Source organism: Eptesicus fuscus, chromosome 3 (genome assembly GCF_027574615.1).
Source record: "Eptesicus fuscus isolate TK198812 chromosome 3, DD_ASM_mEF_20220401, whole genome shotgun sequence".
Classification (NCBI taxonomy): domain Eukaryota; kingdom Metazoa; phylum Chordata; class Mammalia; order Chiroptera; family Vespertilionidae; genus Eptesicus; species Eptesicus fuscus.
In genome coordinates, this window is record NC_072475.1 from 57,725,338 (window position 1) to 57,737,359 (window position 12,022).

General features: G+C 42.5%; 1 protein-coding gene across 1 annotated transcript in view; it reads right to left on the minus strand.

Moving 5' to 3' along the window:
• LOC114229872 (protein mono-ADP-ribosyltransferase PARP14-like) overlaps nucleotides 1-12,022 on the minus strand; it is a 41,818-nt gene that overhangs the window by 22,692 nt on the left and 7,104 nt on the right. The window contains exons 2-8 of the mRNA XM_054709676.1: nucleotides 10,674-10,823; nucleotides 10,266-10,328; nucleotides 9,770-9,937; nucleotides 5,837-6,040; nucleotides 2,366-2,515; nucleotides 1,381-1,443; nucleotides 889-1,056 (exon numbers count right to left, since the gene is read on the minus strand). Of these exons, the coding sequence (XP_054565651.1) occupies nucleotides 889-1,056; nucleotides 1,381-1,443; nucleotides 2,366-2,515; nucleotides 5,837-6,040; nucleotides 9,770-9,937; nucleotides 10,266-10,328; nucleotides 10,674-10,823 (966 nt within the window). The remainder of the gene's footprint in view (nucleotides 1-888; nucleotides 1,057-1,380; nucleotides 1,444-2,365; nucleotides 2,516-5,836; nucleotides 6,041-9,769; nucleotides 9,938-10,265; nucleotides 10,329-10,673; nucleotides 10,824-12,022) is intronic.

A 12,022-nucleotide genomic window follows, 5' to 3' on the forward strand; every position in this document is an offset into this window, starting at 1 on the left:
GAGGAGGGAAGTTGGGGGTAAACAGGCTGGCAGGGGAGCAGTTAGACATCAATCAGGCTGGCATGGGAGTGGTTAAGGGGGTGATCAGGCTGGCAGGCAGAAGAGGTTAGGGGCAATCAGGAAGGCAGGCAGGTGAGCAGTTGGGAGCTAGCAGTCCTGGATTGTGAGAGGTATGTCCGACTACCTGTGTCTAAACGGGTAGTCAGACATCCCTCAAGGGGTCCCAGATTGGGGAGAGTGTAGGCTGGGCTGAGGGACACACCGCCGCCCCCCCCCCCCCGCCCCATGCACAAATTTCATGCACTGGGCCTCTAGTCTTTATATATAAAGAATCAATCACACAATAATTATATAGTCAGAGGAAAACAGAAATTTGAAAGAGGTAAGGAGGCTGAGAAGTGCAAGGTGGTGAGTTGTGTTTCTGACCCATTAGAACCTACTGGGTTAAGGTGATTGAAAGGTTTCTGTGCAGAGATGCCCCAAGGCCAACCTGCACAGCCACTGCTCAAGAGGTGAGAGAAGAGGCTTGGCAATGCTCATCTGGGAGTCAGTTACAGGGAGGTGGAAGTCAATGCACTGAAGTTCTCCTTGGAGAGGGGATGAAGGGGAAGATTAAGTACTAAATAATGGGGGATATAGAAAAGATGGAAAAAAGAGAAAGGAACAGGTGGAAAGAGAAGGAGGGATGGCCATTCTTTCTCTTTGCTCCTTTCCTTTCCTCTCTCTTCCCCTCCATATTAGAGAGCAGATGTCTTCCTCCTTCCCTCAGTGACTGCCTTGGGGTGAGGAAGATGCCCTTCCTCAGACTCAGCATCAACTACATTCTGATCAGCAGGAAAATTAAGAGAAAAGGGACACCGAAGAATTTAGCCTTGAGAGGATACCAACCTGTCCCAATGGCTGGGAGGCAAATGGTCGAGTGATTCAATTTTTCACACTCTTGCAAAACACAGGTAACTGATCTCTTGACATCAGCTCCACCATGGATATGAATAATATTCTTGCACTTCAGTGCTCCACCATCAGTAATTATATAACCATTGATGTGCTGTTGAGCTAAGAAACACAAAACAAAAAGATGCAAAATCAGATGCTGAACTTACTGTTTGTTTACAAAGCAAAATGTCTGCTTTGGCAAATAAAGCATTTTGTGCCAGTAAGAGACTCCTGAAATACTACCTCTGATGAATCTTTCTTGCTTACCTTCTCTTTTTAGCCATGATCTCACTTTTCACTCCTCTTCATTTCTAATTCTCTATGAGTGGAATTCTTTAGTAAAATGTATGATTTTAAGATTAATATGTTGTCTCCCTCTCCACAGCCTCCCACATTCAGCCTTCCACTTATACTTTAGGACTGAAAAGCAGCATTGTGCCTTACCTAGGCGAGAACATTCTATTTCCACATTTTGTCCAGCCTTTTCCAAAATTGCTTTGGAGACCCCTACATGAGAACATCAACATATTTACAAACATGAGTAAAAAATCAGTACAGTACACTTGGATCAGAATGATTGCCTCATTATCTAAATGCTCTCTCTATCATTAAAGGATTCTTACAACCTGGGCATTTCTGATCAAAGGAAGAAAAATTCATGAAATAACTGTTACCCATTATAAGAAACCATGTCAGAATAATTTTAAAATTATTAATTCACTAGAGGCATGGTGCACAAAATTTGTGCATGGAAGGGGGTCTCCCAGCCCAACGTTCACCCTCTCCAATCCTGGACCCCTTGCCTAAACCGGCAGTCAGACATCCTTCTCACAATCCTGGACTGCTGGCTCCTAATCGCTCACCTGCCTGCCTCCCTGGATGCCCCTAACTGCTCCCCCTGCTGGCCTGATAGTCCTTAACTGCCTCCGTGTGCCAGTCTGATCACCCCTAACTGCCCCTCCCCTTCAGCCAGGTCTCCAGCAATTGCCGCCTCTCTGCCGATCTGGTCACTCCTAACTGCCCCCCACCCGGCAAATCTGGTCACCCTTTACTTCCTCCCCCACCAGCCTCATTGCCCCCAACTGCCCCCCCCCCTCAGCGCCCCCAACTGCATCCCCAACTGCCGCCGCCATCTGGCCTGCTCGCGCCAAACAGCCCCCCTGCCAGCCTCATCGCCCCATACAGCCTGCTGTTCTGTCGTTTGGTCGCCCCTCACTAACCCGCCAGCCAGCCTGGTCATATGCAGCCATCTTGTGAGGGCGTGAGGGTTAATTTGCATATTACTGCTTTATTATATGGGACACTACAAAGCCAAAGTTGTAGAAATCAGTTTGGCTACAGCAACTGTAGAATAGTTTGGTTATAGAAACCCTCCTTAATGGGATCTACTGTGACCATTACTGTAGCAAAAATCCTACAAGTAAAGTACCTGCTTTGTGATCAAATGTCTTTGTTGTTGAATTTATAATCACATCTGCCTCTTCTTTAGCAATGTCTCCAGTGGCCACCTGGAAGGTGATGGGGCCAATTTTAATTTCGTGCACTCCTGAAGCAGGGCTGGTATCAGTCCCAAACAAACCTGAAAAGAAAAGAAAAAAAAATGGAGTTAATAATCAAGTTAACAATAGCAAGAATGACTTAAGTCTCATGCTCCTCACATGTGTCCCTCCCATACTTCTCTCCCTCTCCATCCCAAGCCCTGTATCTCTGGCCTTTAACATGGTTCTCACCCTTAGCCCCAAGGACGGTCTGTTTCTGAAAAAGCATTATAAAACACTAGAGCCCTGGTGCATAGATTTGTGCACATTGAAAGGAAATTAATTAGAAGGTGATGGGGGTCGGGGGCAAGACTAGGCGAGATGGGCTGGGCTGGACATACACTGGAGCCAACCTCCCGAAGTCCCTCCCAGGCTGGCTCCACCTGGGGCAGCGCTGTGACTTGAAGGGCATCTGCAGAGTGAGAGGGGCCCCTTCAGTAAGTGGAGTCCCTTGTCCTGGCCTGTGGGGATTGGGCCTAAACCAGCTCTCCCACATCTACCTAGGAGTCCCAGATTGTGAGAGGACAGTTCTTGGGTGACACACCTCGGAATGAGGCTCCCTTGTCTCTGGTTCTGGGATGTGTCACCTGAGAACCACCGCTGCCAAGTCAACACACCTCGGCAGCTCCTGCATGAGCACCTGCCCCCTGGTGGTCATTGCATGTCATAGCTACCAGTTGGACAGTCAGATGGTCACTTAGCCTTTTACATACATAGAGAAAACATATCAAATATGGGCTTCTGGTGCTGGCCAAGGTGATGTCAGCTCACAAGAGCCTATCTCTCTAACTAATTACAATTAAAACAAGGGGCAAATACAATATCTGTGACCTGAAGGGTATGGCAGGGATCTTCCATATTTATTTTTTTAAATCCAGCCCTACCCACAAGTTGACGCCAGTTGCAGAACTCCATGGTGGCACCACAGGGAGTTAAAGCTCTTAGAGACGTTCTGTATTTCTGTCCAGAAGATCCAGAAAAAAGGGACCTTGTGGTCAGAAAAGTGTATATGGCTGTGTGTGGGAAATCCCTGTTATTTTTTTCTCTCTTTTTTCTTTCTCTTCATTTTGCCCAAGGACAACCCTGATCACACAAACTTATGCGGCAACAGAACAGGCAACTTAAACTCCAACAGAACACTGTCTCTCTGGGGAGAGGCCTAGAGAATGGGCTCCTGAGAGCCAAGAGTGTCTTTTCCATAATAGCATTTTAACATGTGTGAGGTGATATCTCATTATTATTTTCATTTGCGTTTCCCTGATGATTAGTGATGCTAAGCACCTTTTCATGTACCTATTGGCCATTTCTATATCTTCTTTGGAAAAAATATGTCTATTCATATCCTCTGGGCATTTTAAAATTGGATTTTTTGGTTTTTTTCCTATTTAGTTGTAAGAGTTCTTTACATATATTTTTATATTAACCCCGAATCAGGTATATGACTTGCAAATATTTTCTCCCATTCTGTAGAAAAATATTGATGGTTTTCTTTGCTCTACAGAAGCTTTTTTGTTTGATATATTCCCACTTGTCAAGACTGATGTTAAGAATGTTACTTCTTATGTTTTCTTTTAGATGTTTTATGGTTTCAGGTCTTACATTCAAGTCTTTAATCTATTTTAAGTGGGTTTTTGAGTGTGGTGTTAGATAGTGGCCAGTTTCATTCTTTTGCATGGCTGTCCAGTTTTCCTAACACCATTTATTTTAGCACTAGAGGCCCGGTGCATTAATTTCTGCACGGATAGGGTCCCTTAACCTGGCCAGCGATCAGGGCCGATCAGGACCTTCTCACCAGTCCCATCAGGGCCCATGGCGGCCGGCCCCCATGGGGGAGGCAAGCCAGAGGGAGGGACCACGAGAGGTTGGCCTTGGGAGCGCACTGACCACCAGGGTGCAGCTCCTGTGTTGAGCATCTGCCCCTGATGGTCAGCACGCGTCATAGCAACTGGTCGACCAGTCATTCAGTGGACCAGTCATAATGGTCACTCAGACTTTTATTTATATAGATATGTGTTACTGAAGTAAGTGCCCAACACTATTTATTAAAGAGACTACCCTTTCCCCATTATATATTCTTGGCTCCTTTGTTATCAATTAATTGACCATAGATACATGGGTTTATTTCTGGGCACTCTATTCTATTCCATTGATCTATGTGTCTGTTTTCATACTAATACATTACTGTTTTGATTACTATAGCTCTGTAATACACTTTCAAATCAGGAATCATGATGCCTCTACCTTTTTTATTCTTTCTCAAAATTGCTTTTGCTATTTGGGGTGTTTTGTGGTTCCATAAAAACTTTACAATTGTTTGTTGTATTTCTGAGAAAATTCCATTGGAATTTTGATAGGGATTGCACTGAATCTGTAGATTGCTTTAGGAAGTATGGATAGATTAACATATTAATTCTTACAATACATGAGCACATAATATCTTTCCATTTATTTTGTCTTCTTTAATTTCTTTCATCAGTGTCTTATCAGTTTTACCTTCTTGGTTAAATTTATTCCTAGATACTTTATTCTTTTTTATGCAATTGTAAATGGGATTGTTTTCTTAATTTTTCTTTCTGATAGTTCATTAAAGATTACCGACACAAGGTGGACAGAAAAAGACAAATACTGTAAGATTTCACTTACAGCCCTAGCCGGTTAGGCTCAGTGAATGGAGCATCAGCCTGCAGACCAAGGGTCCCCAGAGGATTCCAGTCAAGGGCACATGCCAGGGTTGTGGGCTCGATCCCCAGTAGGGGGAGTGCAAGAGGCAGAGGATCCATGATTCTCTCTCATTAAGGATGTTTCTTTCTCTCTCCTCTCTCTCTCTCTCCTTCTCCCTTCCTCTCTTAAATCAATAAAAATATAAGTTTGAAAAATCTCACTTACATGTGGAAGCTAAAAAAACAACAACAACTCACACTAACACAGAGAACAGATTTGTGGTTACCAGAGATGGGGGAAGGGAAAATTGAAAAAAAGAGGTCAAATGTACAAACTTACAGTTGCTAGATAAATAATTACCAAGGATATAATGTATAGCATAATGACTATAGTTAACATAACTGTATAATATACACAAAAGCTCTTAATTCTAAAAGTTCTCATCACAAGGAAAAAAAATCATTTTGCTTTCTCATTTTAAGAGATGTATGAGAATGATGGATACTAACTAAACATATTGCAGTAATATATGTAAAGTCAAACTATTATGCAGTACACCTTAACCTGTGATGTATATCAATTATATCTCAATAAAACCAGGGGAAGCTAATAAACAACCACAAAAATAATGTAGAATTTTAGCTATTTCTCATGTGACCTCAATATTAGGAACATGCATTTCATAAAAATCAACAACTCACATGCAATTTTGGATATTATAGACTGTGAGGGAGCCTGGGAGCCTTCTCTTTTTTTCACTTTGGCACAAAAAACATCCATTATTTGAGGCTGAAAGACAACAACTTTAACTTTCTTCACAGACTGGTCTAGACCTTTCTGGGTAAAGTCTTCAATGGCATCCATTATGGCTTCAGCAACCTTATCTGGGTCTTGTTGAGCACTTCCTGGAAAGACAAATAAAAATGACTAGAAAAATAAGGATCCAGTTGGAAAGGGCTGAGGAATAAATTAGGGATTCCAATTCTCAGAGAATGAATCCACACAGCACAAATTTTTCACCTCCATGGACTTTTCTAACAATCCATCAGCAAACACTTTTGAAGCCCTAGATGCAGTGGAGAGTTCTTGTTCCAGGATGTCAAGAAGCCAACAGCCCAACAATAAAAAAAAGGAAATCTAACTTTTGATGTCTGACGTTCATATCTGCTCTACTTAGCGGATTCCAGCTCATTGTGTTTCTCTGTGTTACAAAGCACAGTTCATCCTTTTGGCTCACTAGTGTTCTCAAAATACCCAAAGTAAAGGATACTAATACATATTGAGTTATGATACTCTTTAAAGACAATAACTGTGTTTTTTTGTTGTTTGTTTGTTTGTTTGTTTGTTTGTTTTGCTTTATCATCACTTGACTCTACCCAAAGTCCTTTTTCTTTGGGGACTTGATTTATGCTAAGATAATTTTGTAAGACACCTAGAGCTCTAAGCTATTTGTTATCATCTATACTCTTTTACATGCAAGTTATCCTTGATCCTCCAGGAAGTCTTTCTTCCCACACTTGGTGAGATCTTAGCTGACTAGCAGGGTTCAAGGTTACCACCTGAGCGGGTCGTCTCCTAATTAAGCATGCTCCATACCTTTTTTCCTCCAGCTTACTGCCTTGGTAAGATCATGGCAAGTTCCTTGAAAATTCTCATGAAAAACTATGGAAGCAGTCCCATATGAACAGCAGCTATCACAGTGTGTGGGGGAGGGCAGGTAAAAATGTAAAAGTCCCCTGACAAACCTGGTATGAGAGACTAAGAGCCCACTAGGTTTATCCCATTGATGGTGCCCTCCATTATCGCAGAAATAAGATAGACTTGGCTCCATGGACAATTGTGGGAATGTAGACAAACCCCACATAAAACTAACCAAGAAGGTTTGGTGTGGTTTTTTGTTTTTGTGTTTAATGAGATGAGCGGGGAAAGAGGGAAATTCTCCTTTGCAAAGCTATGGTTATCTCATGATAGATAGAAGAATTTAAATAGGAGTGTTTAGATATAGTAACTCACTTTCAACAAATATTTAATGTGTCCCATCAAAAGCTAGAAGCTCATCTAGGTACTTAGGACACATGGCATATAATATGTAAAGACGAATGGTGTTCAATAGTTGAAGTATGGAAAACTGAGGGAAAGCCTAGAACTGTGTAATATTGGTGTGAGATGTGCACCCTCACCTGGTGTGTTCAGGGAAATAGATTTGTTTTTGAGAAAAATAAGTCTGCAAGGCCTACCATGCCAGTGGTGGGGGGATAGGAGGCACTGGGGCAGAGAGCCCAGGTCTAGATAGGAGGCTATAATAAAAAGTTAGGCATAGACAAGAATTGAAGAAAAAGAGGTCAGAGGAATGAGATATTTAGGAAATAAAGCCAGCAGGAGCAAGAGGCCAACTGCCTGTATACTTGGCCTTTTGTTCAAGTATACATGTACCTTCTTTTCTCACCCACACACCTTCATTTGTATATCACGGGCACCCAGTATTGCGGATGTTTGTTTACCTGTCTGTCTCACAATGAGCTAGGTGTTTCTTGTGGACTGGATCCTTTTCATGGGCATCTTTCTATCCTCCAGGCCTCAGCACGGTGCCTGGCACATGGCAGTCACTCAGAAAATACTTAATCAAACTAATTAAGAGTCTAATAAACAAGGGAGTGATAAAGAGGGTAGAGTCAAGGATTCTAGGTAGAAAGTGATGTAATCAGCGGTATAACAGGAAGGGGAGGTTTTGGGGGAGAAGGCAGTGAATTGGGTTTGGAGTTTTCATTGAACTTGAGGTGCTTGCAGGAATCACTGACCACCCATTCTCTCCCTGAGGGCAGATATCTGAAGGTACTAGGTAGAGGGCTTCCTTTACAGCCAGAAGCTGTCTTGATCCCCTTCAGTCAAAATCAACTCATAAACACCACTAAGGGAGAAAGCATCGCCATCCATTAGTCTAAGAACCAGCACAGGTGGTGATAGAGATAGGTAAAGAAGATAAGCAAGGAGAACCTGCTAATGTGCAGTTATTTGTGCAGAACAGGAATGCCATCAGGTCGATAGAGGAAACAAAAGGTTTGCAGTAACGCAGAAATACTCAAACATGCATACATATGTATAGAAAACTAAACCAGCCTCATTTCCTTGTTTCTTTTTTTACTCTACCTGGGCACTCCCTTGGGCAGGTCTATGCTAACGCTGGGCTGCCTGCTTTTTGGCCCAAATAAAGTAAAGATACAAACACAAGACCAGAACAAAGAGGAAATTGCAAATGGAGACAAAGACTAGAGAATCATTAGTGGGTTCCACAAGACATAACAGATGATAGATAGATAGATAGATAGGTTAGATAGATAGATGATAGATAGATAGATAGATAGATAGATAGATAGATAGATAGATAGTAGATAGATGATAGATAGATAGATAGATAGATAGATAGATAGATAGATAGATAGTAGATAGATGATAGATAGATAGATAGATAGATAGATAGATAGATAGATAGATGATAGATAGATAGATAGATAGATAGATAGTAGATAGATAGATAGATAGATAGATAGATAGATAGATAGATAGATAGATAATAAATAACATGTTGGCTAGTGTGCTAGGGTTGGATGACACTACAGGGGGATGAAAACATAAAAAGGCAATAGATTATACTTTTAGAAATAGGAAAGTAATAGAGTAGACATAGCATTCCATTTGGAAACTTTAAGAGGAATTACACAAATCAAAATGTGGGACACGGGATTAGAAGAAGGTCCAGAAAGTGATAAGGATGGGTGAATTTACTGAGACTAAACTTTCATTGGAGGGACTAACAGGCCAGTGCAGACATTCAAACTTAGATTCCTGTGCAATGGAATGATCAATCCAGTGTTGAGTGGTCCCTTTCTGGAACCAGTCAGCTTCATCCCACATCAAGCTTGAGGGAATTTGCCTCCCCTGACTAGCTCTCTTAAGGGAGACCAAGCAAAAATTCCTAATCAATGCATATAACTCAATGCATGCTAGTAGATCTCAGATTCCAGGGAAAAGAGCTCAAAGAGCACAACCTTAGTAATGATAAACCCAAAGAACACCTTTGTATATGGAGAATCAATCACTCAATCATTATATAGTCAGAGGAAAACAGGAAACTAGAAAGAGGCAAGTAGGCTGAGAAGAGCAAGGTGGTGAGTTGAGTGTCTGACCCATTAGAACCCACTGGGTTAAGGTGACTGAAAGGTTTCTGTGCAGAGATGCCCCAAGGTCAACCTGCACAGCCACTGCTCAAGAGGTGAGAGAAGAGGCTTGGCAATGCTCACCTGGGAGTCAGTTAGAAGTCGATGCACTGATGTTCTCCTTGAAGAGGGATGGAGGGGAAGGTTAAGTACTAAGTAATGGGGGTATATAGGAGATGGAAAAAAGAGAAAGGAACAGGTGAAAAGAGAAGGAGGGATGGCCATTCTTTCTCTTTGCTCCTTTCTCTTCTCCTCTCTTCCCCTCCATATTAGAGAGCAGATGTCTTGCTCATTCCCTCAGTGACTGCCTTGGGGTGAGGAAGATGCCCTTCCTCAGACTCAGCATCAACTACATTCAGGTCAGCAGGAGATCAAAGGGAAAAGGGACACCTAAGAATTTAGCCTTGAGAGGCTACCAACCTGTCCCAATGGCTGGGAGGCAAATGGTCGAGTGATTCAATTTTTCACACTCTTGCAAAACACAGGTAACTGATCTCTTGACATCAGCTCCACCATCGACATGAATAATATTCTTGCACTTCAGTGCTCCACCATCAGTAATTATATAACCATTGATGTGCTGTTGAGCTAAGAAACACAAAACAAAAAGATGCAAAATCAGATGCTAAACTTACTCTCTTATTGTTTACAAAGCAAAATGTCTGCTATGGCAAATAAAGCATTTTGTGCTAATAAGAGATTCTTAAAATACTACCTCTAATGAATCTTTCTTGCTTACCTTCTCTGTTTAGCCATGATCTCACTTTTCACTCCTCTTCATTTCTAATTCTCTATGAGTGGAATTCTTTAGTAAAATGTATGATTTTAAGATTAATATGTTGTCTCCCTCTCCACAGCCTCCCACATTCAGCCTTCCACTTATACTTTAGGACTGAAAAGCAGCATTGTGCCTTACCTAGGCGAGAACATTCTATTTCCACATTTTGTCCAGCCTTTTCCAAAATTGCTTTGGAGACCCCTAAATGAAAACAACAACATATTTACAAACCTGAGTAAAAAATCAGTACAATACACTTGGATCAAAATGATTGCCTCATTATCTAAATGCTTTCCCCATCATTAAAGGAATCTTACAACCTGGGCATTTCTGATCAGAGGAAGAAAAATTCATGAAATATCTGTTAACAATTATAAGAAACCATGTCAAAATAATTTTAAACTTATTAATTCATATTATTAAGCCAAAGTTGTAGAAACCGGTTTGGCTATAGTAACTGTAAAATAGTTTGGTTATAGAAAGAAACCCTCTTTCATGGGATCTACTGCGACCATTACTGTAGCAAAAAACCTAAAAGTAAAGTACCTGCTTTGTGATCAAATGTCTTTGTTGTTGAATTTACAATCACATCTGCCTCTTCTTTAGCAATATCTCCAGTGGCCAACTGAAAGGTGATGGGGCCAATTTTCATTTCCTGCACTCCTGAAGCAGGGCTGGTAACAGTCCCATACAAACCTGAAAAGAAAAAAAAAATGGAGTTAATAATCAAGTTAACAATAGCAAGAATGACTTAAGTCTCATGCTCCTCACATGTGTCCCTCCCGTACTTTTCTCCCTCTCCATACCAAACCCTGTATCTCTGGCCTCTAATATGGTCCTCACCCTTAGCCTCAAGGATGGTATGTTTCTGAAAAAGCATTATAAAATACCAGTTACCTGGTGCACAGATTTTTTCACATTGAAAGGAAATTAATTAGAAGGAGCCTAGCTAGGCGGGACTGGGCAAGATGGGTTGTACATACCCTGGAGCCAACCTCCCCAGGTCCCTCCGAGGCCAGCCACACCTGGGGCAGCGCTGTGACTTGAAGGGCATTTGCAGAGTGAGCGGGGTCCCTTTGGTAGGTGGGTCCCTCCGCCTGGTCTGCGGGGATTGGGCCAAAATTAGCTCTCCTACATCCCAAGAGAGGTCCCAGATTGTGAGAAGGTGGTTCTTGGGTGACACACCCTGGAATCAGGGCTCCCTCTTCTCTGGCTCCAGGTGGGGTATGTCACCTGAGAACCAACACTGCCAAGTCACTGCAGCTCAGTAGCTCCTTCATTGAGCGCCTGCCCCCTGGTGGTCATTTTGCACATCATAGCTACCGTTTGGATGGTCGGACAGTCGCTTATTTATAAATATATATAAATAAAAATAAATAAATATAGAGAGAAACCAAGATGGCGGCATAGGTAAACACCTAAACTGCTGCCTCGCACAACAAGTTCAAAACTACAACTAAAAGACAAAATGAACATCATCCAGAACCACAGGAAAGCTGGCTGAGTGGAAACACTACAACTAGAAGGAAAGAGGAAAGCACACAGAGAATCAGAGGGCTGAGGTATGGAGACATGCGCGCAGGCGGCTGAGTGCCTGGCTGGCTTTCTCTAGCGGGAAGGAGACAAAAGCTCCCGATTATGCTGAACCCCAGTTTTGACTGCACTGAACCCTAGCTCTGGGCGAGACTCTGGGGACCCAGGCTTATATGGGGGGGAATCTGGACTGCCAGGCGGAAACTCAGGGGAGCTGTGAGAGGCAGAGGTCTGGAAGCACGTGTTTGAGTGCACGAAGAGAGGACTGACTGCTGAGTGTACTTCTGGCTTTCTCTAGCGGGTGGGAAACGGAAGCTCCCCACTGCGATGAACTCCAGTTCCGGGCGATAATCTGGGAATCC